The following is a 24,618-nucleotide window of genomic DNA, read 5'->3' as shown; positions in this document are numbered from 1 at the left end:
CAGTGGGCCAGGTGTGGTGGTACACGCCTTTGGGAGGCCAAGGCGGGTGCATCATGAGATCAGGAGTTCAAGACCAGCCTGGCCAGCATGGTGAATCCCCCTCTCTATTAAAAATACAAAAAAACTTGGCAGGGCATGACGCATGCCTGTATTCCCGCCTACTCAGGAGGTTGAGGCAAGAGAATAGCTTGAACCTGGGAGGCGGAGGTTGCAGTGAGCTGAGATCACACCACTGCACTCCAGCCTGGGTGACAGAGCGAGACTCTGTCTCAAAATAAAAGGAAAATTAGCCAGGCATGGTGGTGTGTGCCTGTAGTCCCAGCTACTTGGGAAGCTGATGCGGGAGGATCACTTGAGCCAGAGAGGCAGAGGCTGCAGTGAGCCAAGATCATGCCACTGTGCTGCAGCCTGGATGACAGAGTGAGACCCTGTCTCAAAAAAACAAAAACAATTCAGTTAGTTTAGAATATGCTTCTTCCAGTTACACATGGCCCACTGGAAAAGAGCTAACATTATCTGTAAGAGGAGGGAGACGAGATACTGACACGGGGGCGGAGTGAGGCACATAAGCAGTCTTTTGCATGAGAGACTGGATGAAGATACAGGGGATGGCAGTGCATTTAGAGACGAATTTAGGCTGCAGCCTGGCGAAGAAAATCAGTGGTCATCCCTGCCTTTGTGTCCACACTGTATCACTAAGCAAAGCTTGTGAGAACAAACCGCAGGGATAGTCACAACCCTCTCTTGGAGTGGATGTATTCTAGGGACAGGTGCCGTAAGGAAAGGCTGCAACCGCCACAACAGAAAATACGTATTTATTATAAAATAAAGTTTGTATCATGATGAGAGTAGAAAAATAACACTATGAGCTACTAAAAAAGTTCTGGAGCTCAGTCTCTGAGGATTGGGGTAAGAGGCTTTTTTGCATTGCTCTGGAAGCCTACCAACATGAGGCTCTCCGTGCTCGTGTGGGAGGAGGCATGTGGCTCAGGTCCTGCTTGAAGCCCAAGGAGCCTAGATGGTCCACACGAGATGCTCTGGCCACGGTGATCAAAGAGAAGAACTTGAGGTCAGCAGGGAACTGGTTCTGAGAAGGGCCAGGATGGGAATAACCTTGCCCCTCCCTATACTGGAGTGTAGAAGAGTCTCTTGGGCTGATGATCCTGGTTTAGATGATGGTACCCACTGGCCTTATGCTGAGTTGCTTGCCCAAATGTCTGTGCTGAAGAAAAGCCACACAGCCTTCCTCAGGAAAACTTGCCCCTCCATTTCTCACCAGTGTGGCTAAAGTACCTGAAGCAATATATGTGGTATCAGCCTGATGGGCTGCTGGCTGAAATTTTGTACTTCAAATCCTGTCCATACTGATGGCAGAAAGAAAGAAAGAAAATGTTAAAAGACCAGTGAACGAGAAGAGCTAGACTCAACTGTTCTATACTCCAAGCCTCCTGGCCCCCAAAAATAGGGAGAGTATCTTCCCCGAGTGGGAAACGTTCTGCCTACCCTAAACAGGAAAAGCAATCCCATAGACATCCCTTTCCCCCCCTAGAAAAATGTCTTCTAGATTCCATAGGCTTCAAAAGGATACTGAATCCCTCCCTGCAATGGGAACCCAGCCCTTTAGTGAATGGTCCCTCAGCAGCAGTACCTGGAGAAAGCAGCCAAGGTGAGCACCTCAAGCAACAGCTCTGAGCCACAGAAGAAGAGCAAGATGCCGTTCATGATGGCTTCCAGGCGGAGTACGTAGGTCTGCAGCAGCAGGTAATAGGAGGCCATCATGGCAGATGGGAAGGTTAAGGCTACGCTAATACTGAGTGGCATCTTTCGCTGGCAGAGGTTTCCCTTTGTACCTGTCAGACACAGCCCATGGAGTCATCTCCAAATGGTCTGCTTTTCCTGGCCCAGGGGAAAGGTGGAGGAGATGTGACGGAATGGCAAGGCAAAGAAAATGATCCTGGGGCCGGGCGCGGTGGCTCAAGCCTGTAATCCCAGCACTTTGGGAGGCCGAGGTGGGTGGATCACGAGGTCAAGAGATCAAGACCATCCTGGTCAACATAGTGAAACCCCGTCTCTACTAAAAATACAAAAAATTAGCTGGGCGTGATGGCGCGTGCCTGTAATCCCAGCTACTCAGGAGGCTGAGGCAGGAGAATTGCCTGAGCCCAGGAGGCGGAGGTTGCGGTGAGCCGAGATCGCGCCATTGCACTCCAGCCTGGGTAACAAGAGCGAAACTCCGTCTCAAAAAAAACAAAACAAAACAAAAATACAAACAAACAACAACAAAAAAGAAAATGATACTGAGTGGGAGTGGGCAGATTTATAAATGGGGTCCCACTATACTAAAAGTTTGAGGCTTTGGGAGAGTTACAAGATTAAAGTTACTTAATCCAGAGGTCCTGTTTCCAGTCTGTTTCCCACTCAAGGGACAATGGGATCTTTATTTGGGGAAAAGAAGTTGTTTTTTTCAATTCTCCTGCCTCAGCCTCCTGAGTAGCTGGGATTACAGGCACGCGCCATCACGCCCAGCTACTTTTTTGTATTTTTAGTAGAGACGGGGTTTCACCATGTTGACCAGGATGGTCTTGATCTCTTGACCTTGTGATCCACCCGCCTCGGCCTCCCAAAGTGCTGGGATTACAGGCTTGAGCCACCGCGCCCGGCCGAAATTTTTTTTTTAATTATAAAAATAATATATAATAATTTAAAATTTTTCAACACAGAAACATAATTTTTGAGAATATAGAAAGTGAAAGGCCTCAGCCAGGTGCGGTGGCTCACACCTGTAATCCCAGCACTTTGGGAGGATGAGGCGGGTGGATTACAAGGTCAGGAGTTCGAGACCATGGTGAAACCCCGTCTCTACTTTCAAAAAAAAAAAAAAAGGCAGGGCATGGTGGCTCATGCCTGTAATCCCAACACTCTGGGAGGCCAAGGCGGTTGGATTACCTGAGGTCGGGAGTTTGAGACCAGCCTGACCAACATGGAGAAACCGTGTCTCTAAAAACACACACCAAAAAAAAAAAAGAAAGAAAATGAAAGTCTTCCATGTCCCTACACCCTGAAGATTATTATTAGAGAATGATGTGTACTGTTTCAGACTTTTTGTAAGTATATATTCACATATTACTATTTATTATTATAAAAATGGAAGCATGATCTACATCCTGTTTTGCAACGTATTTTTCCCCACAGACATTGTTCCATACACAAATAGCTACCTGAATTTTTTTTTTCCTTTTAGACAGTGTTTCATTCTGTCACCCAGGCTAGAGTGCAGCTGCATCATCATAGCTCACTGCAGGCTCAAGGGATTCTCGTCACCCAGGCTGGAGTGCAATGGCGCCATCTCAGCTCACTGCAACGTCCACCTCCTGGGTTCAAGCAGCTCTCCTGCCTCAGCCTCCCAAGTAGCTGGGATTACAGGCACCTACCACTGTGCCCAGCTAGTTTTAGTATTTTTTAGTAGAGACTGGGTTTCACCATGTTCCAGGCTGGGCACGAACTCCTGACCTCAGGCAGTCTGCCCGTCTTGGCCTCCCAAAGTGCTGGGATTACAGGCATGAGCCACTACACCCAACCAATTTTTTTAAATTTTATTTTTTGTCTATGTTTCCTAGACTTGTCTTGAACTCCTGGCCTTAAGCAATCTTCCTGTCTCAGTCTCACAAAGTTCTGATTACAGGCATGAGCCACACTGTACCTGGCCTTAAGTGTTCTTTTTTAATGGTTATAAATGATTCCATTGAATCAGTGCTGTAATTTATTTAACAATCCTGTATAAACAACAAGTGTTTTGGTTGCTTTTAGTGTTCTGATGTTACCAAAGTTTTGGCAATAAACATTCTCATATAGCTATCTTTGCATATTTGTGGAAGTTTTTTTTTTTTTTTTTTTTTTTTTAATCTAGTTTTAGAAGTGAAATTGTTGGGGCTAAGACTACAAATTTTATATGGTAATAACTATGACCAAAAAGAGTTGTACTAAGCTAAATTACCACTAAAGTGTGTAACAATCTGTTCCCCATACTCTTAACTGGGTGTTATCAGTCTTTATCTTTGCCAGTCTGATGGCTGAAAAATGTTACTTTGTTTCAATTTGATTTTTATTAGTGAGTTTGAGCATCTTGTCAAGTTTTACTGGTTCTCTGTAATAATTTTTACATGAGCTACCTATTAATGTCCCTTACCAATTTTTTTTTTTTTAAGACGGAGTTTCCCTCTCGTTACCCAGGCTGGAGTGCAATGACGTGATCTCAGCTCACCGCAACCTCCACCTCCTGGGTTCAGACAATTCTCCTGCCTCAGCCTCCTGAGTAGCTGGGATTACAGGCGCGCGCCATCATGCCCAGCTAATTTTTGTATTTTTAGTAGAGACAGGGTTTCACCTTGTTGACCAGGATGGTCTCGATCTCTCAACCTCGTGATCCACCCGCCTCGGCCTCCCAAAGTGCTGGGATTACAGGCTTGAGCCACCGTGCCCGGCCACCAATTTTTTTGTTTAGGATTACAGGCGCCTGCCACCCATGCCAGGCTAATTTTTGTATTTTTAGTAGAGATTGTATTTTTGTATTTTTACCATGTTGGCCAAGCTGGTCTCGAACTCTTTACCTCAAATGATCCACCTGCCCCAGTCTCCCAAAGTGCTGGGATTACAGGCATGGGCCACCGTGCCCTGCCGATTTTTTTAAGTTATTTTGTTTTTTCCATTTATGTGAGCCTTCTTTTATACTTTCTTTTCTTTTTTTTTTTTTTTTTTGAGACGGAGTTTCGCTCTTGTTACCCAGGCTGGAGTGCAATGGTGCGATCTCGGCTCACCGCAACCTCCGCCTCCTGGGTTCAGGCAATTCTCCTGCCTCAGCCTCCTGAGTAGCTTGGATTACAGGCACACGCCACCACGCCCAGCTAGTGTTTTGTATTTTTAGTAGAGACGGGGTTTCACCATGTTGACCAGGATGGTCTCGATCTCTCGACCTCGTGATCCACTCGCCTCGGCCTCCCAAAGTGCTGGGATTATAGGCTTGAGCCACCGCGCCCGGCTCTAACAAGGGTTTTTGCTCTGTATTTCTGGGATTATAAAACTTGTCCTGGCTGGGCGTGGTGGCTCAAGCCTATAATCCCAGCACTTTGGGAGGCCGAGGCAGGTGGATCATGAGGTCAAGAGATCGAGACCATCCTGGCCAATATGGTGAAACCCCGTCTCTACTAAAAATACAAAAATTAGCTGGGCGTGGTGGCGTGCACCTGTAGTCCCAGCTACCTGGGAGGCTGAGGCAGGAGAATCACTTGAACCTGGGAGCCAGAGGTTACAGTGAGCCGAGATCATGCCACTTCACTCTAGCCTGGGCAACAGAACAAAACTCCAATTAAAAAAAAATAAAATCCGAGGCCGGGCGCGGTGGCTCAAGCTTGTAATCCCAGCACTTTGGGAGGCCGAGGCGGGCGGATCACGAGGTCGAGAGATCTAGACCATCCTGGTCAACATGGTGAAACCCCGTCTCTACTAAAAATACAAAAAATTAGCTGGGCATGGTGGTGCGTTCCTGTAATCCCAGCTACTCAGGAGGCTGAGGCAGGAGAATTGTCTGAACCCAGGAGGCGGAGGTTGCAGTGAGCCGAGATCGCGCCATTGCACTCCATCCTGGGTAACAAGAGCAAAACTCCGTCTCAAAAAATAATAATAATAAAATAAAATAAAATAAAATAAAATCCTACAAGAGATCCTTATTCAGAGAATTGTCAGGGATCAGAGGACTGATCTGTGCAGGATATACTGCCTTCCCTGACATGGAGTTATAACTGAACCTATTCCCCAAGAAAACTAGCGAGAGGAAACAGGCACTCTTCTTGCAGCTGAAAAGGAATCATCTAATATCCCATGCTATTGCCCATCTCTAGCCTTACAGAGCAACGAACAGGTAAATGTTGACCCAATATAAGAAGGAGCAACTTGAAACTTCAGAGAGGGCGTAAAGGGATATACCACCAGATCCAATCTTTGAGAGTTAACCTAGGTTATGTACTTTTCTTGTTAATCAAGTTACAGATACAGCTTGTCTCATAAGGAGTGGAAATATTCTCTGGACAACACTCACCAAAAAACAGGCGAATTACTTCAATTCCAAGGTAAAGGAGGAGCATCACCACATCCAGTGCTAGGTTAGCTGCTGGATATGGTAGCAGGAGACCTGTCAATACAAAAGCCAGAGTTTGCAAACAACAGATAACGGCACCCACAAGAACTGCCACACACTTGGGAAGAAAGAGGACATCTGTCTCAGCTTTCCATGAACTAGTTGGTAGGAGGTGGGCATTATTACAGCTGCGGGATACATAAACTTACAGTGCAACTCTGGCTCATTATTACCGAGTTTTCCCCCAACTCCAAAAGTCTCTGGAGACTCCACTCTCTAAAATAATTGGATGTACAGGGGTACACAGGCCACTGAATAGTTTCTGAGGGTCACCAATGGGCTTACAGCGGAGCTCAGCAAAGAGCAGCAATGTGGGCGGAGTCAGAACGGAAAAGTCCCCATTTCCCAAACTCAAGAAATTCTTGCTGAGGGGCTGCCTGTGGAATCATACTGGAATAAGCCATCTGTTGAGGAGGCCTGCCTTGCAGCGGCAAAGAACTGCAGAGGGCAAAGAAGAGCAGAAAATAAGAAGGTTCTTGGTAGGAGATGGCTCTGAGAAGTGGGGGAAGGATGCTGTCGTCCAAGCCCGAAGCCTTCCTTACCTTTATACAGAAACATGAAAAGTTCCAGCAGGAAATAGGTAGCATTATACCACCCGTTCAGAAAGAACAGTATTTCCAGGGGGGTGGAAGACAACCGTTTCCCTGAAAAAGGAGCACAGAGAAGTGGGATGGGCAGGAGGGCGGCTCCCTCTCGGCTCCTCGAATGGGTTGGGATCTACCTTGGGGAAAACTAGGGGCAGCAGACTAATGGGACCGGCCACTTCGGGGCACTTCCGGTTGCTGATAATGAGGGGGGCGAGGGTACGGGGGTGAGTGTGGAGGGGACTTCCCTCCTTTCCCAGGAATCACCGTGAAACTCGACTCTTCGGCTTCAGGGGTACAAGTCAGGAGGTAACTCGCGGCTGACAGACATCTCAAAGATCTCTCCCTGTCACTATTCGGGAGGGGAAGTTGGGGCGCGGAGACCCACATATTCGTACCTGAGCCAGCCTAGAAGAGGCCCAGCCGAGGATGTGCAGCTACCTGAGCCCCGCACCCGGAGACCCTCAGGCACCCAGGCTGGGCGGGGCCGCGGAAGCCCGCTTTGGACCAGGGAGGCGCCAAGTCCCTAACGCTAGAGAAAGGAGGGTTTAGGTCAAGCTCTGGGACAGAGGTGGGAGGGAGGGGCCGAAGGGAAAGGGACCAGCGACTCACACACCTCCGGAATCTCACCTCGCGGCGCCATCTTCGGTCCCCATGGAAACTGCGTAAGCGGCCACGGCGGATCCAGGAGCAGCGAGGCGCTGCCGGAAGTGGGGAGGGAGCGGCCTGGACTTCCGGCTCTCCGACCGCGCGCGGCGCTCGGTGCCCCACCCGGGCGGGAGGAGCTCGGGCCTGGCGGCCAGAGGCTCTCGCTCGGTGTCCCCGTTCCAGACCTAAGACAGTCGCCGCCCACGACGCCGTCGTCTGCAGGACCTCGGGGCTGCGGCGCAGGACCCGAGAGGCTCTCGGGCTACCGGGCGTTGGGCGGAAGTGGCCCCTTGTGACAATGTGACAAGGAAATTGGCAAATAAGACCTAGTCCCACCATTCCCTTTTTTCATCGGAAACGATAAACGGTGTGCGCGACGGATCTCTGCGAATGTGGGGTGGGGGTTAGCATTGGTTTTTTTCTTTCTTTTTTTTTTTTTTTTTTTTGAGACGGAGTTTCGTTCTTGTTACCCAGGCTGGAGTGCAGCGGCGTAATCTCGGCTCCCTCGACCTCCTCCCGGGTTCAGGCGATTCTCCTGCCTCAGCCTCCCAAGTAGCTGGCATTACAGGCACCTGCCACCATGCCCAGCTAATTTTTGTATTTTTAGTAGAGATGGGGTTTCACTGTGTTGCCTAGGCTGGTCGCGAACTCCTGACCTCGGGCGATCTACCCACCTCGGCCTCCCAAAGTCCTGGGATTACAGGCATGAGCCACCGTGCCCGGCCAGCATTGGTCTTTTCTGCGGCCTATTTAGTACCAGGTAGAGACACCGGAGAAATGGAGCGTCCTTTCCACGAGCACAAATAAAATGAAACGAGTCACCACGTGATGCATAAAGTGGGGCAGTGAGAGCTGAGAGGACAAAGTGCTCCCACGTGGAAATCAAAGTTAGTTTCCAAGAGGGTCTGTGAGCTGGGCTTCAAAGCCTGCCTGATACGGATTTGGAGCAGTAAAAGCATGTTGCTGGCTGGGTGCGGTAGTCACACCTGTAATCCCAGCACTTTGGGAGCCTGAGGTGGGTGGATCACCTGAGGTCAGGAGTCGGAAACCATCCTGGCCAACATGGCGAAACTCCATCTTTATTAAAAAAAAATACAAAAATTAGCCTGGCATGGTGCCGTGCACCAGTAGTTCCAGCTACTTGGGAGGCTGAGGCAGGAGAATGGCTGGAACTCGGGAGACGGAGGTTGGGTTGCAGTGAGCTGAGATCGTGCCACTGCACTCCAGCCTGGGCGACAGAGTGATACTCCGTCTGGGGGCAGGGACACAGGAGGTGGGGAAGGTGTTGCTGCAGGCAGGGTAGTGCATAAAGAAGGGTTTTGAGAGGACTCAGGCTGACTTGGCTGTTAGCCCGTTGTGCAGGAAACAGAGGGCACACTCCAACCAGGTAACCTGAGGAGAGTGACTAAACTTCATTTTACTTATTGTTTATTTTTGGAGATGGAGTTTCATTCTTGACATCCAGGCTGGAGTGCAGTGGTGTGATCTCCGGTCATTGCAACCTCCGCCTCCTGGGTTCAAGCGATTCTCCAGCCTCAACTTCTCAAGTAGCTGGGATTACAGGCACCCATCACCATGCCCAGCTAATTTTTTTTTTAATGTATTTTTAGTACAAAAGGGGGTTTCACCATGTTGGTCAGGCTGGTCTCGAACTCCTGACCTCAGGTGGTCTGCCCACCTTGGCCTCCCAAAGTGCTGAGATTACAAGCATGAGCCACCGTGCCAAGTCAGGCCAAGAGTGACTAAACTTTAAGTAAAATACTTTACTGCTGGCTAACTGGGATGGGGTGGGGCTGTAATTGTTACTTCTAGGCTTAAAAGAGAAGGGCCTGAAACAATTCCCTGAAGCTGGATGTGCGAAGAAGGCCTACCTACCACTAGGAGTCCCCACAGTCTAGGAGGCTAGTGAAGCAATATCTGGGACCTCTATCTCCCTTCTCCGCTCTCTGATCTCTACGTGTATCTCCGGCTGGTAGAATTTAACTGCAAGCTGGAGGGTCAGGAAGCCCTTAAATGCATTCTTTAGGGTCAGTGGGAAAGCACGGAGATTGAGGTGGAAAGGGATCCGGATCCTGCAGCCCCATCTCTGCTGCCTACAAGACAAGAGAAGTTAGATGAGTTCCTGCTCTGAGCCTCATATGGAAAGAAAGCGGGCCAGCTGCTTGTTTTTGCCATTAAAAGTGTTTTGGAGAACATCATCATGGTCACTTACTTACATGTTATATAATGCTGCTTTCATGCTTTTATGGCAAGGTTAAGTAGTTGGTTGCAACAGAGACCACATGGCCCATAGCTTTAAATACCATCTGGCCCTTTAAGAAAAATTTGGCTAACCTATGTCGGAGTATACCACAACTTCATAGATGCCAAAAGCTGACGGTGAGGCCAAACTACTGATAGCATGGCAAACAGCAGGACATCAGCATGACGACCTGGGCCCCTGCTCCCAAGTCCAGTGAGTGACACAATGAGCCCAGATGGTACTGCACTCAAGGAGTTATGCCACAGCTTGGGAGAGCCCAGAGCCAAAGGCTCAGTACCTTTTTTAGCAAGCAGCAAATAAAGCCAGGCCCCTTCCGCTGGGGAGGGAGAAATTACGCTGCCATCACACTGTGGTCACTTTGGTCTACTTAATTGCTTGTGTGCTTAGTGTCAGGAGACAGGCTTTTTGGTTTGACACAGTAAGAACATGCAGGGATTCGATGCTTAAGACCTATGCAAGACTGTCCCAACAGCCAGTGCCCTCGCTAAGTTGATTATCTCTGGGAGGCTTGTTATGTACATGATCACAGGAGCAGCAAATAAAGACATTTTAACTTATTCCTTCTCAATCTCTGTAACTTCAATTTCTTCTTGTTCTTTCTTTTTATTTATTTATTTATTTTTGCATGATTGCACTGGCTAGGACTGTTAGTGTAATGCTGACTAGAAGTGGTGATGATGTATGGTCTTGTCTTGTTCCTAACCTCAGGGGAAGCATTCAATATCTTGCTGTTAATATAGTGACTAGAGATATTATTTGTAGACACTTTTTTTTTTTTTTTTTTTTTTTGGAGATGGAATCTCCTCTGTCGCCCAGGCTGGAGTGCAGTGGTGGGGTCTCGGCTCTCTCCAACCTCCGCCTCTGGGTTCAAGCGATTCTTCTGCCTCAGCCTCCCAAGTACCTAGGACTACAGGCGTGTGCCACCATGCCCAGCTAATTTTTTGTATTTTTGGTAGAGACAGTGTTTCATCATGTTGGCCAGGCTGGTCTCGAACTCCTGACCTCATGATCTGCCCTCCTCAGCCTCCCTGGGATTACAGGTGTGAACCACTTTTCCTGGCCAACCTCTTCTCCACCCCCTCCACCCCCAGGTTTTGACTTTCTTTTTCTTCATTGTTTATTTGTTTTCTGTTTTACAAATTTCTGCTCGTTATAATTTCCTTCTTCCTACTTTCTTTAGTTTTTTGTTTTGTTTTGTTTTTGTTGGTTTTTTGAGACGAAGTCTCACTCTGTTGCCCAGGCTGGAGTGCAGTGGCATAATCTTAGCTCACCACAGCCTCCATCTCCTGGGTTCAAGCGATCCTCCTGCCTCAGCCTCCGCAAGTAGTTGGTATTACAGGCACACGCCACCATACACAGATAATTTTTGTATTTTTAGTGGAGATGGGGTTTCACCATGTTGCCCAGGCTGATCTTGAACTCCTGACCTCTAGTGATCTGCCTGCCCAGCCTCCTAAAGTACTGGGATTACAGGCATGAGCCACCATGCTCGGCCAGGTTCAAAGTAGTCTCTAATTTCCCTTATGATTCTTTGATCCATGGCTATTTACAAGTGTTTATTTTATTTTATTTTGAGACGGAGTCTTGCTCTGTCATCCAGGCTGGAGTGCAGTGGCCGATCTCAGTTCCCTGCAACCTCCACCTCCCAGGTTCAAGCAATTCTCCTGCCTCAGTCTCCTGAGTAGCTGGGATTACAGGCATGTGGACCACGCCCTGCTAATTTTTTGTTTTTAGTAGAGACAAGTTTTCATCGTGTTGGCCAAACTGGTCTCGAACTCCTGACCTTGTGATCTGCCCACCTCAGCCTCCCAAAGTGCTGGGATTACAGGCGTGAGCCACTGCACCCGGCCTTATTTTATTTATTTTATTTTGAGACAGAGTCTCTGTCGCCCAGACTCCAGTGCAGTGGCGCTATCTCGGCTCACTGCAAGCTCTGCCTTGCAGGCTCAAGCTATTCTCGAGCTTCGGCTTCCCGAGTAGCTGGGGCTACAGGCGCCGGCCACCACACCTGGCTATTTTTTGTATTTTCAGTAGCGATGGGGTTTTGCCATGTTGCCCAAGCTGGTCTCGAATTCTTGAGCTCGTGATCCGCCCACGTTGGCCTCCCAAAGTGCTAGGATTATAGGTGTGAGCCACAGCCCCCGGCCTTATTTAATTTCTGAATATTTGGTGATTTCTTCGTATGGCAGTCATCAATACATTGCCTCTCAGCTCCAGATTCACCCTCAGTATCTGTTCTATGTTAACTGGGTCGACACTAACCATTTATCCCTTTCAGTGAGTGCAGTGTTAAGCTTTGTCAGCAGAGGGCACTAGAGGGCTATTGCAGAAACAAAGAGGCTCTTGCTGGGTTGGGCGCAGCCTTCGAATTTTTCTTTTTCTTTTCTTGTTTTTTTTTTTGGCGGGGGTGGGGAAGAGTTTAGGTCTTGTTGCCCAGGCTGGAGTGCAATGGCGCGATCTTGGCTCACTGCAACCTCTGTCTCCCGGGTTCAAGTGATTCTCCTGCCTCAGCCTCCCGAATAGCTGGGATTACAGGCATGTACCACCATGCCTGGCTAATTTTGTATTTTTAGTGGAGATGGGGTTTCTCCATGTTGGTCAGGCTGGTCTTGAACTCCTGATCTCAAGTGATCCTCCCGCCTCGGCCTCCCAAAGTGCTGGCATTACAGGCGTGAGCCACTGCACCCGACCCAGATTTTTTTTTTTCTTTCTTTTTTTGAGACGGAATCACTCTGTTACCCAGGCTGGAGTGCAGTGGCAGGATCTTGGCCCACTGCAACCACCGCCTCCCTGGTTCAAGCGATTCTCCTTCTTCAGCCTCCCGTGTAGCTGGGACTACAGGTGTCCACCACCTCGCGTAGCTAAGTTTTGTATTTTTAGTAGAGACGGGGTGTCACCATATGGGCCAGGCTGATCTCTAACTCCTTTTTTTTTTTTTTTTTTTTTTTTGAGACGGAGTTTCGCTCTTGTCACCCAGGCTGGAGTGCAATGGCGCGATCTCGGCTCACCGCAACCTCCGCCTCCTGGGTTCAGGCAATTCTCCTGCCTCAGCCTCCTGAGTAGCTGGGATTACAGGCACGCGTCACCATGCCCAGCTAATTTTTTGTATTTTTAGTAGAGACGGGGTTTCACCATGTTGACCAGGTTGGTCTCAATCTCTCAACCTTGTGATCCACCCGCCTCGGCCTCCCAAAGTGCTGGGATTACAGGCTTGAGCCACCGCGCCCGGCTGATCTCTAACTCCTGACCTTGTGATCCACCCGCCTTGGCCTCCCAAAGTGCTGCAATTATAGGCATGAGCCACTGCACCCAGCCCAGCCTTCAGATTTTTCTAAAAACTATGGATATCAACTATGACCCTGATTAGTTACAAAAATGATCAGTTCCAAAAACAAGGACTGTAGTAGCGATGCATATTCTTCTTTGCTTCTTACGTGCATTTATTTGTATGTACTGACCATGTCCTCTTTTTGCTTCCCTTTGTTATGTACAAATTGTTGGAGGTCAACTTTACAATCTAGTTTTTAGGTAACAGAATGTTGAATGGGATCATGAGTGATCTGCGGAGTGTCTAATTAGCCAGCTATGGATACGGTGCCTGTTTGGACTGTGTGTCTTATCATTTGGGGGAATGCTGAGAACTTCTTCACTTTTAGAGAGGAGGTATCTTGTTAGTAGGAACGTAGCTACTAGGAGAGTTGAAAATTTGTGTAAAGAGTGCATATGAGGCCGGGCGCAGTGGCTCACACCTGTAATCCCAGGACTTTGGGAGGCCGAGGTGGGTGGATCACAAGGTCAGGAGTTTAAGACCAGCCTGGCTAACAAGGTGAAACTCCATCTCTACTAAAAATACAAAAATTAGCTGAGCGTGGTGGTGAGCACCTGTAATCTCAGCTACTCAGGAGACTGAGGCAGGAGAATCGCTTGAACCCGGGAGGGGGAGATTGCAGTGAGCCAAGATCATGCTACTGCACTCCAGCCTGGGCGACAGAGCGAGACTCTCTCAAAAAAATAAATAAATAGGGCTGGGCACCATGGCTCACACCTGTAATACCAGCATTATGGGAGGCCAAGGTGGGCGGATCATGAGGTCAGCAGATCAAGACCATCCTGGCTAACATGGTGGAACCCTGTCTCTACTAAAAATACAAAAAATTAGCTGGACATGGTGGCAGGCGCCTGTAGTCCTGGCTACTCAGGAGACTGAGGCAGGAGAATGGCTTGAACCCGGCAAGTGGAGGTTTCAGTGAGCTGAGATCATGCCGCTGCTCCCTAGCCTGGGTAACAGAGCGAGACTCCATCTCAAAAAAAAAAAAAAAAAAAAAAAAAAAAAGAGTGCAGATGGTAGTGGAGTAGCCGAAAGCATGGTCTCTGCCAGTTACCTGTTTTTTCCCTCTCAGCTTCATTATTTACTGTTCAGTGTCCGTTATGGGATAATAACTGGACTCAAAGCATTTCTCCCTACAATGAGTACAATGTTAGGGCTTGTCAGCAGAGGATGCTAGAGGGACACTGGAGGAAGGAAAGGGCTTGTCTCTGGTTCCAGTGTGCTCCAGCTATGGAGGACCTTGCTCCATAGTCCCTCAGCAGGGCATGTGCCTTGGGAGATCTGCTGGAGCAGAGCACCAGCTGTGTGCCCAAAGCTGGCATTCTTTGGCAACTTTGCAGACCTCGTCGAGGCCGGGTGACTAACTTGCTGTGGACTCCCTGTCAAGGCTACCACTTACTCCAGGCCCTACACCAGGGCAGCTCCCCAACTCTGTGCACCTGCCCTCTAGTCTTGGCTTACCTATGCCATGGATGGTTTTCCCCAAAGCCCTCCAGTCATGGACAACGTGTGCCCATGGCTGTGCCCCAACTTCCTCGGTGCGTCTGCTCACCAATCTCAGTTCTTGTGCATCCCAGAGGACTGATGCCCATCCTCCATGCCCTGTGTGGACACGGTGCACTCCAAGCACATGGGGCACTCCAGCTCTTTTGATGCATTTGCCTGACAGTCAGGGCTCACCTGTGACAGGGAAGGTTGCTTCCTAGGGGCCTCCCAATGGGAGTGCTGTGTGTTCTGGGCAGGTGGCATCCCCATGTGCCCTGAGCACCTCCCATCAGCCTTAGCTTGCTTTTGGCCTGAGAGTTGTTTCTTGCCTGGCAACTATGAACCAGCTCTGGCCTGGGCAAATCGGTGAACTTCTCCATACCCAGTGAGCGGCATGCAGTGAAGTCTGAGCTCTAGCCTTGGGGGTGGGGACCCTACTGAGTTTGTCCTTCCTTGGGTACTTTCCTTTTTGCTTCCTGCTAATTCCTCTCTTGTGATAGTTTAATACTTTTTTCTTTTTCTTTTTCTTTTTTTTTTTTTTTTTTGAGACGGAGTTTCGCTCTTGTTACCCAGGCTGGAGTGCAATGGCGCGATCTCGGCTCACCGCAACCTCCGCCTCCTGGGTTCAGGCAATTCTCCTGCCTCAGCCTCCTGAGTAGCTGGGATTACAGGCACGCACCACCATGCCCAGCTATTTTTTTTGTATTTTTAGTAGAGACGGGGTTTCACCATGTTGACCAAGATGGTCTCGATCTCTTGACCTTGTGATCCACCCGCCTCGGCCTCCCAAAGTGCTGGGATTACAGGCTTGAGCCACCGCGCCCGGCCTACTTTTTTATTTTTCTATTAAAAAAAAATTTTTTTGAGACAGTGTCTTGCTCTGTTGCCCAGGTTGGAGTGCAATGGTGCAATCACAGCTCACTGCAGCCTCAACCTCCTGGGCTCAAGGGATCCTCCTGCCTCCGTCTCCCAAGTAAGCTAGGACTACAGGCATGAGTCACCACACCTAGTTAATTTTTTTCTTTTTAATAGAGACAAGGTCTTGCTATATTGTCCAGCCTGGTCTCAAACTCCTGGGCTCAAGTGATCTTCCTGCCTCAGCCTCCATAAGTGCTGGGATCCGCTGGGCGTAGTGACTCACTCCTATAATGCCAGCACTTTTGGAGGCCAAGGCAGACGGATCAGTTGAGGTCTGGCCAGCATGGTAAAACTGTCTCCAAAATGGCTAATGCTCATTCTGGCCAGGCGTGGTGGCTCACGCCAGTAATCCCAGCAATCTGGGAGGCCGAGGCAGGTGGATCACGAGATCAAGAGATTGAGACCATCCTGGCCAACATGGTGAAACCCCATCTCTACTAAAAATACAATAATTAGCTGGGCATGGTGGCGCATGCCTGCAATCCCAGCTACTTGGGAGGCTGAGGCAGGAGAATCACTTGAACCCGGGAGGCGGAGGTTGTAGTGAGCTGAGATTGTACCACTGCACTCCAGTATGGCAACAAAGTGAGACTCCATCTCAAAAAAAAAAGGAAAAAGAAAAGAAAAACATTAAAAATAATCTTTGTGGTCAGATGCAGTGGCTCACGCCTATAATCCCAGCACTTTGGGAGGCCGAGGTGGTCAGATCACCTGAGGTCAGGAGTTCAAGATTAGCCTGGCCTGCAAGAGAAACCCTATCTCTACTAAAAATACAAAAGAAATTGCCAGGTGTGGTGGCGGGTACCTGTAATCCCAGCTACTTAGGAGACCGAGGCAGGAGACTGAATCACTTGAACCTGGGACGCAGAGGTTGCAGTGAGCCGAGATCTCACCATTGCACTCCAGCCTGGGTGACAGAGCCAGATTCTGTCTCAAGCAAACAAACAAAAAACTGAGAAGGAGAAAAATATTTTATCTGAGGAATGTGAGTCTCTTTAAATTATCAATCTCACAAAGACATTTAAAAACATAGCCACGTTCACATCTCATTCCCTCTTGAGCTAAATAATTAACTCTTGAAGCCACTTGCTATGTGGACTCTAGACTGACGCCAAAGAGCCATAAAATACCATAAACCCTATAGTACAACAAGGTATAGCCAATCACGAACCAATGATACTTCTGTAAGCCAATGAGAATTCCTGACGAACAATTTTATAACCAGCCCTCTCTGAATGAGTTCAGTTTGAAGATCTTGCTCTGTCACCTAGCCTGGGGCGCAGTGGTGCAATCACAGCTCACTGCAGCCTCAACCTCCTGGACACGAGCAATCCTTCCACCTCAGCTTCCCGAGTAGTTTGGACTACAAATGCACACCACCATGCCCAGCTAATTTTTAAAATTTTTCTGTAGAGATGGAGTTTCCTGGCCAGGCGCAGTGGCTCACACCTGTAATTCCAGTGTTTTGGGAGCCCGAGGCAGGCGGATCACAAGGTCAAGAGATCGAGACCATCCTGGCCACCATGGTGAAACCCTGTCTCTCCTAAAAAAAAAAAAAAAAAAAAAAGAATAAATTTTAAAAAAGAGATAGGAGTTTCCCTATGTTGCCCAGGCTGGTCTCAAACTCAAGTGATCCACCCTCCTCAGTCTCCCAAAGTGCTGGGATTACAGGCATGATCTCGAACTCCTGACCTTGGACAAAGCTTCTGGCCAGAACCTTTGCTCTTGAATAAACTCTCTTTACACCACATTCTGATCCTTTTATTTTAGGTTGATGATATTTTGCCTGTTTCCTCCATAATTTCCTCGGTTTTCTTTTCTTTTTTTTTTTTTTTTTTTTTTTTTTTTTGAGACGAAATTTCACTGTTGTTGCCCAGGCTGGGGTGCAGTGGCGCGATCTCAGCTCACTGGAACCTGCTGCCTCCTGGGTTCAAGAGATTCTCCGGCTTCAGCCTCCCAAGTAGCTGGGATTACAGGCATGCACCATTGCACCTAATTTTTGTTTTCCTCTATTTTCTCGAGCATATCATAGTTGACTCTTTATCTGTCTTCTTTAATATTTGGATCACCTGTTTCTATTTCCTAGTTTTTCTCTTGTTTTATTGAGATGGCCTTATCTCTTATCAAGCTAGTAATTTTTATTAGACCCAGAAATTGTGTATAGAAACTTACAGATGTTTTTTCTTCCACCCTTTCCTTGCTAGGCAGATAGAATGAGCATTGATCACTTTAACCCCATCAAGGACTTTATGGTTTGAGGCTGCACTACATTTTGACAAATTTCAGTCCACTAGTTTCATCCTGTTTCCATTAAGGAGCCCTCCTGCTCATTCAAGTGAAAGCCCTGTGTGTTTGCTCTGGTGGGTCCTAAATTCTAATTTTCATCCCTGTCAGTCAGAAAACCTACACTGCTTTTCAGAGGCTTGAGGATTAGATTTTTATTTCTTTCTTTATTTTTGAGATGGAATCTCACTTTATTTTGAGATGGAATCTCACTCTGTCACCCAGACTGGAGTGCAGTGGCGCAATCTCAGCTCACTGCAACCTCTGCCTCTTGGGTTCAAGCGATTCTCTTGCCTCAGCCTCCCAAGGGGATTACAGGCACACGCCACCAGGCTGGGCTAATTTTTGCATTTTTAGTAGAGCCAGGGTCTCACCATGTTAACCAGGCTGGTCTTGAACTCCTTTTAGCCTCAGATGATCTGCTCACCTCGGCCTCCCAAAGCACTGGGATTACAGGTGTGAGCCACTGCACCCGGCCATAGGTTTAGATTTTTATAGCCTCTAATTCTACACAGCTTTAGAATTTGGTAAATGTCTTAAGGAAAAAATCTGGTTTATTTATTTATTTATTTATTTATTTATTTTTTTGAGATGGAGTTTCGCTCTTGTTACCCAGGCTGGAGTGCAATGGCGCAATCTCGGCTCACCGCAACCTCCGCCTCCTGGGTTCAGGCAATTCTCCTGTCTCAGCCTCCTGAGTAGCTGGGATTACAGGCACGTGCCACCATGCCCAGCTAATTTTTTGTATCTTTAGTAGAGACGGGGTTTCACCATGTTGACCAGGATGGTCTCGATCTATCGACCTCGTGATCCACCCGCCTCGGCCTCCCAAAGTGCTGGGATTACAGGCTTGAGCCACCGCGCCCGGCCTTTTGTTTTATTTTTTATTTTTATTTTTTTGAGATGGAGTTTCGATCTTATTACCCAGGCTGGAGTGCAACAGTGCCATCTCAGCTCACCGCAACCTCCGCCTCCTGGGCTCAAGCAATTCTCCTGCCTCAGCCTCCCGAGTAGCTGGGACTACAGGTGTGCGCCACCATGCCCAGCTAATTTTTGTATTTTCAGTAGAGACAGGGTTTCACCATGTTGACCAGGATGGTCTGAATCTCTTGACCTCGTGATCCACCCGCCTTGGCCTCCCAAAGTGCTAGGATTATAGGCGTGAGCCACCACGCCCAGTCAAAAATCTGTTGTTTTAAAGGCTCTTTGACTCCCCAACTTTCTTCCTCCAGTGTTATGAGATGACTCAGCTCAGCTGGCTTCTTTGCAACCTTGTCTGGGCAGTGCTTGGATAGCCTGTTGCTCAATGGTAGAATTAGCAGATGCCCCAGGGAGAATCCTGCTGCAACTGCCAGCCAGCTTCTCTATGATTCTCCCTACTCTAGAATTTTCGGACTGCTGTTCCCTCTTGGTTCACCACCTCTCTGAGACTATTAAAAAATATATTTTCTAAATTTAGGCTGGGCATGCTGGCGTGAGCCTGTAATCCCAATACCTTGGGAGGCTGAGGCAGGTGGATCACCTGAGGCCAGGAGTTTGAGACCATCCTTGCCAACATGGCAAAACCCCATCTCTACTAAAAATACAATATATATATTTACATTCAAAATATATATTTAAATATAATATATATTTTACATATATATTACATATGTGTATATGTATATTTCACCACTGCACTCCAGCCTGGGCAACAAGAGCAAAACTGCATCTCAAAAAAAAAAAAAAAGCCTCAGACCAAAAATCATATACATATGATTTTAACAAAAATTTTATCTGGCTTTTCTAGTTCCTGACTAGAGCATGTGTCAGAAGGATGGAAGTCTCTAAGCCCTTTCAAAGTGCTTTTTTTCACCAGGTGCAGTGGCTCATGTTTGTAATCCCAGCACTTTGGGAAGCCCAGGCAGGGGGATTGCCTTAGGTTAGGAGTTGGATACCAGCCTGAGCCCCATCTCCACAACAAATTTAAAATTAGCCAGATATGATGGTATGTGTGGGAGGGTTTCCCACACTGACAAATTATTTAACACCAGCTGGGAGTCCTACAATTCGATTCAATTCTGACTCCATGGAGTTAGCACCAGAGCCTTAGGTTAAGAAAGGCTCAGACTCGGGCCGGGCGCGGTGGCTCAAGCCTGTAATCCTAGCACTTTGGGAGGCCGAGACGGGTGGATCATGAGGTCAAGAGATCGAGACCATCCCGGTCAACATAGTGAAACCCCGTCTCTACTAAAAATACAAAAAATTAGCTGGGCATGGTGGCACGTGCCTGTAATCCCAGCTACTCAGGAGGCTGAGGCAGGAGAATTGCCTGAACCCAGGAGGCGGAGGTTGCAGTGAGCCGAGATCGCGCCATTGCACTCCAGCCTGGGTAACAAGAGCGAAACTCTGTCTCAAAAAAAAAAAAAAAAAAGAAAGAAAGAAAGGCTCAGACTCACGAGACCACGAGACTGGCTCTACTTCAAATGCTAACTGCAAGTCTGGGTCTCTGGTACTTCTGACCCACTGGTTATGAATCAGAGATTCCCACAACCCTCTCCTTGGATATAATAATTTGTTAGGATGGCTCACAGAACTTCAGAAAACCGTTTATTTGGTAGATTGCTGGTTTACTATAAAAGGAAAGAAGTCTACAACAGCCAGATGGAAGAGATGCATAGGACAGTGTATAGGAAAGAGCCAGGCAGCTTCCATGCCCTCCCTGGTGTAGACCAAAAGTAAGATTCTAAGTCCCCCTGAAGCAGGAAAAAGGCCACGAAACCGACCTCTTGAACATGGAACTGGGAAGAAAGAGGTGATTTATTCAGCTGGGAGCAAAGCGACATAGCTGCCTAACAGCCAAGCTCATCTAACAAAGAAAGTCCCTGCCCTTATAAAGGCTTATAACTCTAGACATTACATGTGCAAGGGTCTTGGGTTTACAGCTTTAGAAATTACATGTAAAAGGGTCTTGGTCCATGGAGTAGGTGTGGGGTGGGGTTTGATCCTGTTTAAGTAAAAACAATGCCTTCCGGAGAGATTCCTCCATACCATGCCTGCGATCTACAGGAGGGCGATTAAGGTGGCACCAGTCCGCCAGCCTTTACTTCTCCTATTGAAATGAAAAGTGGAAGTCAAGGGGGAGGTGGTCTTAGATCGGGCGTCCCCAAACTATGGCCCGCGGGCCACAAGCGGCCCCCTGAGGCCATTTATCCGGCCCCCCGCCACACTTCAGGAAGGGGCACCTCTTTCATTGGTGGTCAGTGAGAGGAGCACAGTATGTGGCGGCCCTCCAATGGTCTGAGGGACAGTGAACTGGCCCCCTGTGTAAAAACATTGGGGACGCCTGTCGTAGATGCTTAGGTCTCCTTCCTCACCCCAACAGACTGATTGAACCCTCCTCTCGGCCAAGGGGATTCCAAACTAAATCTGAAAAACTAGTTCAGGTCATGATTGGAAGGGGTGTTTGGACATGCTCATTATACTCTCCTCCCTTTGGAATTCAGGCACAACTGACCAGTGTGAAAGGAAAACAAATCTTGGCTCACCAAATTAGTGTGAACCCAGAAAATTTGAGACAGGTCTCAGTTCATTTAGAATGTTGATTTTGTCAGGGTCGAGGACTCGCACCAGTAACACAGCCTCAGGAGTCCTGACATGTACTCAAAGTGGTCAGCACACAGGCTGGTTTTATACATTTTAGGGAGACATGAGATGTCAGTCAGTATGTGTAAGATGTACATTGGTTTGGTCCAGAAAGGTGGGACAACTCTAAGCACAGGAGGGGGCTTCTAGGTCATAGGTAGATATGAGACAATTTATTGCATTTGTTTTTTTTTGAGATGGAGTCTCACTCTGTCACCCCAGGCTGAAGCACAGTGGCACAATCTCAGCTCACTGCAACCTCTGCCTCCCAGGTTCAAGCAATTCTCCCACCTCAGCCTCCCGAGTAGCTGGGTGGGCATGTACCACCATGCCTTGCTACATTTTGTATTTTTAGTAGAGATGGGATTTCACCATGTTGGCTAGGCTGGTTTTGAACTCTTGACCTCAGTTGATCCACCCACCTCGGCCTCTCAAAGTGCTGGGATTACAGGCATGAGTCACCATGCCTGGCCGAGTAATTTTTTCTTTTTCTTTTCTTTTTTTTTTTTTTTGAAACGGAGTTTCGCTCGTTACCCAGGCTGGAGTGCCATGGCACGATCTCGGCTCACCGCAACCTCTGCCTCCTGGGCTCAGGCAATTCTCCTGCCTCAGCCTCCTGAGTAGCTGGGATTACAGGCACGCGCCACCACGCCCAGCTAGTTTTTTGTATTTTTAGTAGAGACGGGGTTTCACCATGTTGACCAGGATGGTCTCGATCTCTCGACCTTGTGATCCACCCGCCTCGGCCTCCCAAAGTGCTGGGATTACAGGCTTGGCCAACCGCGCCCGGCCGTAATTTTTTCTTTTTTGAGACAGAGTCTTGCTTTGTCATCCAGGCCGTAGTGCAGTGACATGACCTTAGCTCACCACAACCTCTGCCTCCTGGGCTTAAGTGATTCTCTTGCCTCAGCCTCCTAGTAGCTGGGATTACAGGCGCCCACCACTGTGCCCGGCTAATTTTTGTGTTTTTAATAGAGACAGGGTTTCACCATGTTGGCCAGGCTGGTCTTGAACTCCTGACCTCAGGTGATCCACCCACCTTGGCCTCCCAAATTGCTGGGATTACAGGCATGAGCCACTGCACCTGGCCTAATTATTTTTTACATAGGCTTTTAAAGTGACTTTGATGGAACTTAGTTCCATAGAAAGAATCTCAGATAAAACTTTTTAAAAGCTAAGTGCAGCCATGAATTGTGCCATCAAATACCTATGAGTTGCCTGCTCCTCTCCTCTTGAGGTTCTCCAAGGTAAACTTGGAGTTCCTGGGCCTGTCAGAAAGTGACATTCTTTTTTTTTTTTATTAATAAAGACAGGGTTTCACCATGTTGGTCAGGCTGGTCTTGAACTCCCGACCTCAGGTGATCCGTCTGCCTTGGCCTCCAAAGCGCTTGGATTACAGGCGTGAGTCACCATGCCCGGCCAGAAAGTGACATTCTTTACTTGCCTCAGGTCAGGAACCTTGTGCAGGAGCTGTGTGGACAAAGGTATGGGGCAGGTTTTCCCATTGGCTCCATAAAGTCAAGTTTGATTCCTTAAAGAAAAGCCTTGGTAATATAACCAGTTTCTCCAATTGTTTCCTGTTACCAATAAAAAGAGATTCTTATTGCACATATGCAAGTAACTATATTGTCATAAGTTAAGAATACTCACAGCTGGGCCGGGCGCGGTGGCTCAAACCTGTAATCCCAGCACTTTGGGAGGCCGAGGCGGGCGGATCACGAGGTCGACAGATCAAGACCACCCTGGTCAACATGGTGAAACCCCGTCTCTACTAAAAATACAAAAAATTAGCTGGGCATGGTGGCGCGTGCCTGTAATCCCAGCTACTCAGGAGGCTGAGGCAGGAGAATTGCCTGAACCCAGGAGGCAGAGGTTGCGGTGAGCCGAGATCGCGCATTGCGCTCCAGCCTGGGTAACAAGAGCGAAACTCCGTCTCAAAAAAAAAAAAAAAAGAAAGAAAGAAAACCTTGCTAATCTGACACAGGGGCCCAATTGCTGGTCTTGCATCCATGTGCCTTTGACATTAATGATTTTATAGAGAAACTGAACTTATTTTATCTCTTAAGATCAGTCTTTACAATCTCATCTGCCTGCCTCTTCCTTGATAGTCCCTGGGCCTTGAGGAGTTGAATAGCTTTAATTTCCAGCCCTGTGCTTCAAGAATGCAGTTTACTTTGATAAGCATCTTCTACAACGCCTGAAGATGGGGCTTCGATTGCTGTCAGTGTTTAATATTTAGCAGGACTTGGTGTCTTTCTTAGACCCAGGAGCCAAAGCCCTGTAACTCAATGTTGCAAGTATTTTAAAAGTGCATATGGACAGATACATGGATATAATAATTAAAAATTTTTTAATCTGTTTTTTTTCCAGGCAAACCAAAACTTAATAATAATGTGACAACTTGATCATATAAAAGATTTTTTTTTTTTTCTGAAGCAGACTCTTGCTCCGTCACCCAGGCTGAAGTGCAGTGGCAAAATCTTGGTTCACTGCAACCTCTGCCTGCTGGCTTCAAGAGATTCTCCTGCCTCAGCCACCCTAGCAGCTGGGATTACAGTCACCTTCCACCTGCCTGTCTAATTTTTGTGTTTTCAGTAGAGATGAGGTTTCACCATGTTGGCCAGGCTGGTCTTGAACTCCTGACCTCAGGTAATCTGCCCACCTTGGCCTCCCAAAGTGCGGGAATTACAAGTGTGAGCCACTGTGCCTGGCAAAAGTTTTTGGCTTTATTTTTATTTCATTTTATTTTTTGAGATGGAGTCTTGCTCTGTCATCCAGGCTGGAGCACAGTGGCATGATCTCGGCTCACTGCAACCTCTGTCTCCTAGGTTCAAGTTATTCTACTGCCTCAGCCTCCTGAGTAGCTGAGATTACAGGTACCCACCACCACGCCCAGCTGATTTTTGTATTTTTAATAGAGATGCAGTTTTACCATCTTGGCCAGGCTGGTCTTGAACTCCTGACCTCATGATCCACCTGCCTTGGCCTCCCAAAGTGCTGGATTTACAGGCATGGGCCACCATGCCTGGCCGTTTTTGTCTTTAAAAAAATAAATAAATCCTGTTATTGTAACTTACACAGACTGTTTATGAAATGCTTGGACTTCCTGGTTTGTCCTGAACATGCTTCCTTCCTAAATAACCAGTCATTTTACTCTAGGACTAAATTTACCATACACGATACTTTCTCATATGAAATTATTTCTCTTTAAGCTTTCTTACCAAAAAACAAAATAAAATAAAAAGCTTCCTTGTTTTTATAACTTTCTTTACATTTCTTTTATTTCCTAGTTCCT

The 24,618-nt window shown here is 47.7% G+C and overlaps 1 protein-coding gene across 6 annotated transcripts; it reads right to left on the bottom strand.

Moving 5' to 3' along the window:
* Positions 1 to 798: 798 nt before the first annotated feature.
* TMEM216 (transmembrane protein 216) lies at positions 799 to 14,008 on the bottom strand. 6 transcript variants are annotated; one of them, XM_010335383.3, is made up of 6 exons: positions 7,391 to 13,974; positions 6,733 to 6,834; positions 6,476 to 6,628; positions 6,092 to 6,184; positions 1,649 to 1,850; positions 799 to 1,364 (listed from the first exon to the last, which is right to left on the bottom strand). In XM_010335383.3, exons 4-6 carry the CDS (start codon positions 6,135 to 6,137, stop codon positions 1,349 to 1,351), a joined length of 264 nt encoding a protein of 87 aa, XP_010333685.2. In that variant the 5' UTR covers positions 6,138 to 6,184; positions 6,476 to 6,628; positions 6,733 to 6,834; positions 7,391 to 13,974; the 3' UTR covers positions 799 to 1,348. The 6 variants fall into 6 exon arrangements, 4 of the variants coding, with proteins under 4 accessions (XP_010333685.2, XP_010333683.2, XP_003920248.2 ...); XM_010335381.3 differs by lacking the exon at positions 6,476 to 6,628; XM_003920199.4 differs by lacking the exon at positions 6,476 to 6,628 and having other exon boundaries at positions 7,405 to 13,974.
* Between the last annotated feature and the right edge of the window lie 10,610 nt (positions 14,009 to 24,618).

This window comes from Saimiri boliviensis, chromosome 6, assembly GCF_048565385.1.
Source record: "Saimiri boliviensis isolate mSaiBol1 chromosome 6, mSaiBol1.pri, whole genome shotgun sequence".
NCBI classification, from domain to species: Eukaryota; Metazoa; Chordata; class Mammalia; order Primates; family Cebidae; genus Saimiri; species Saimiri boliviensis.
The sequence above is the reverse complement of the archived record's forward strand: the minus strand, read 5'-3'. Positions and strand labels throughout refer to the sequence as shown.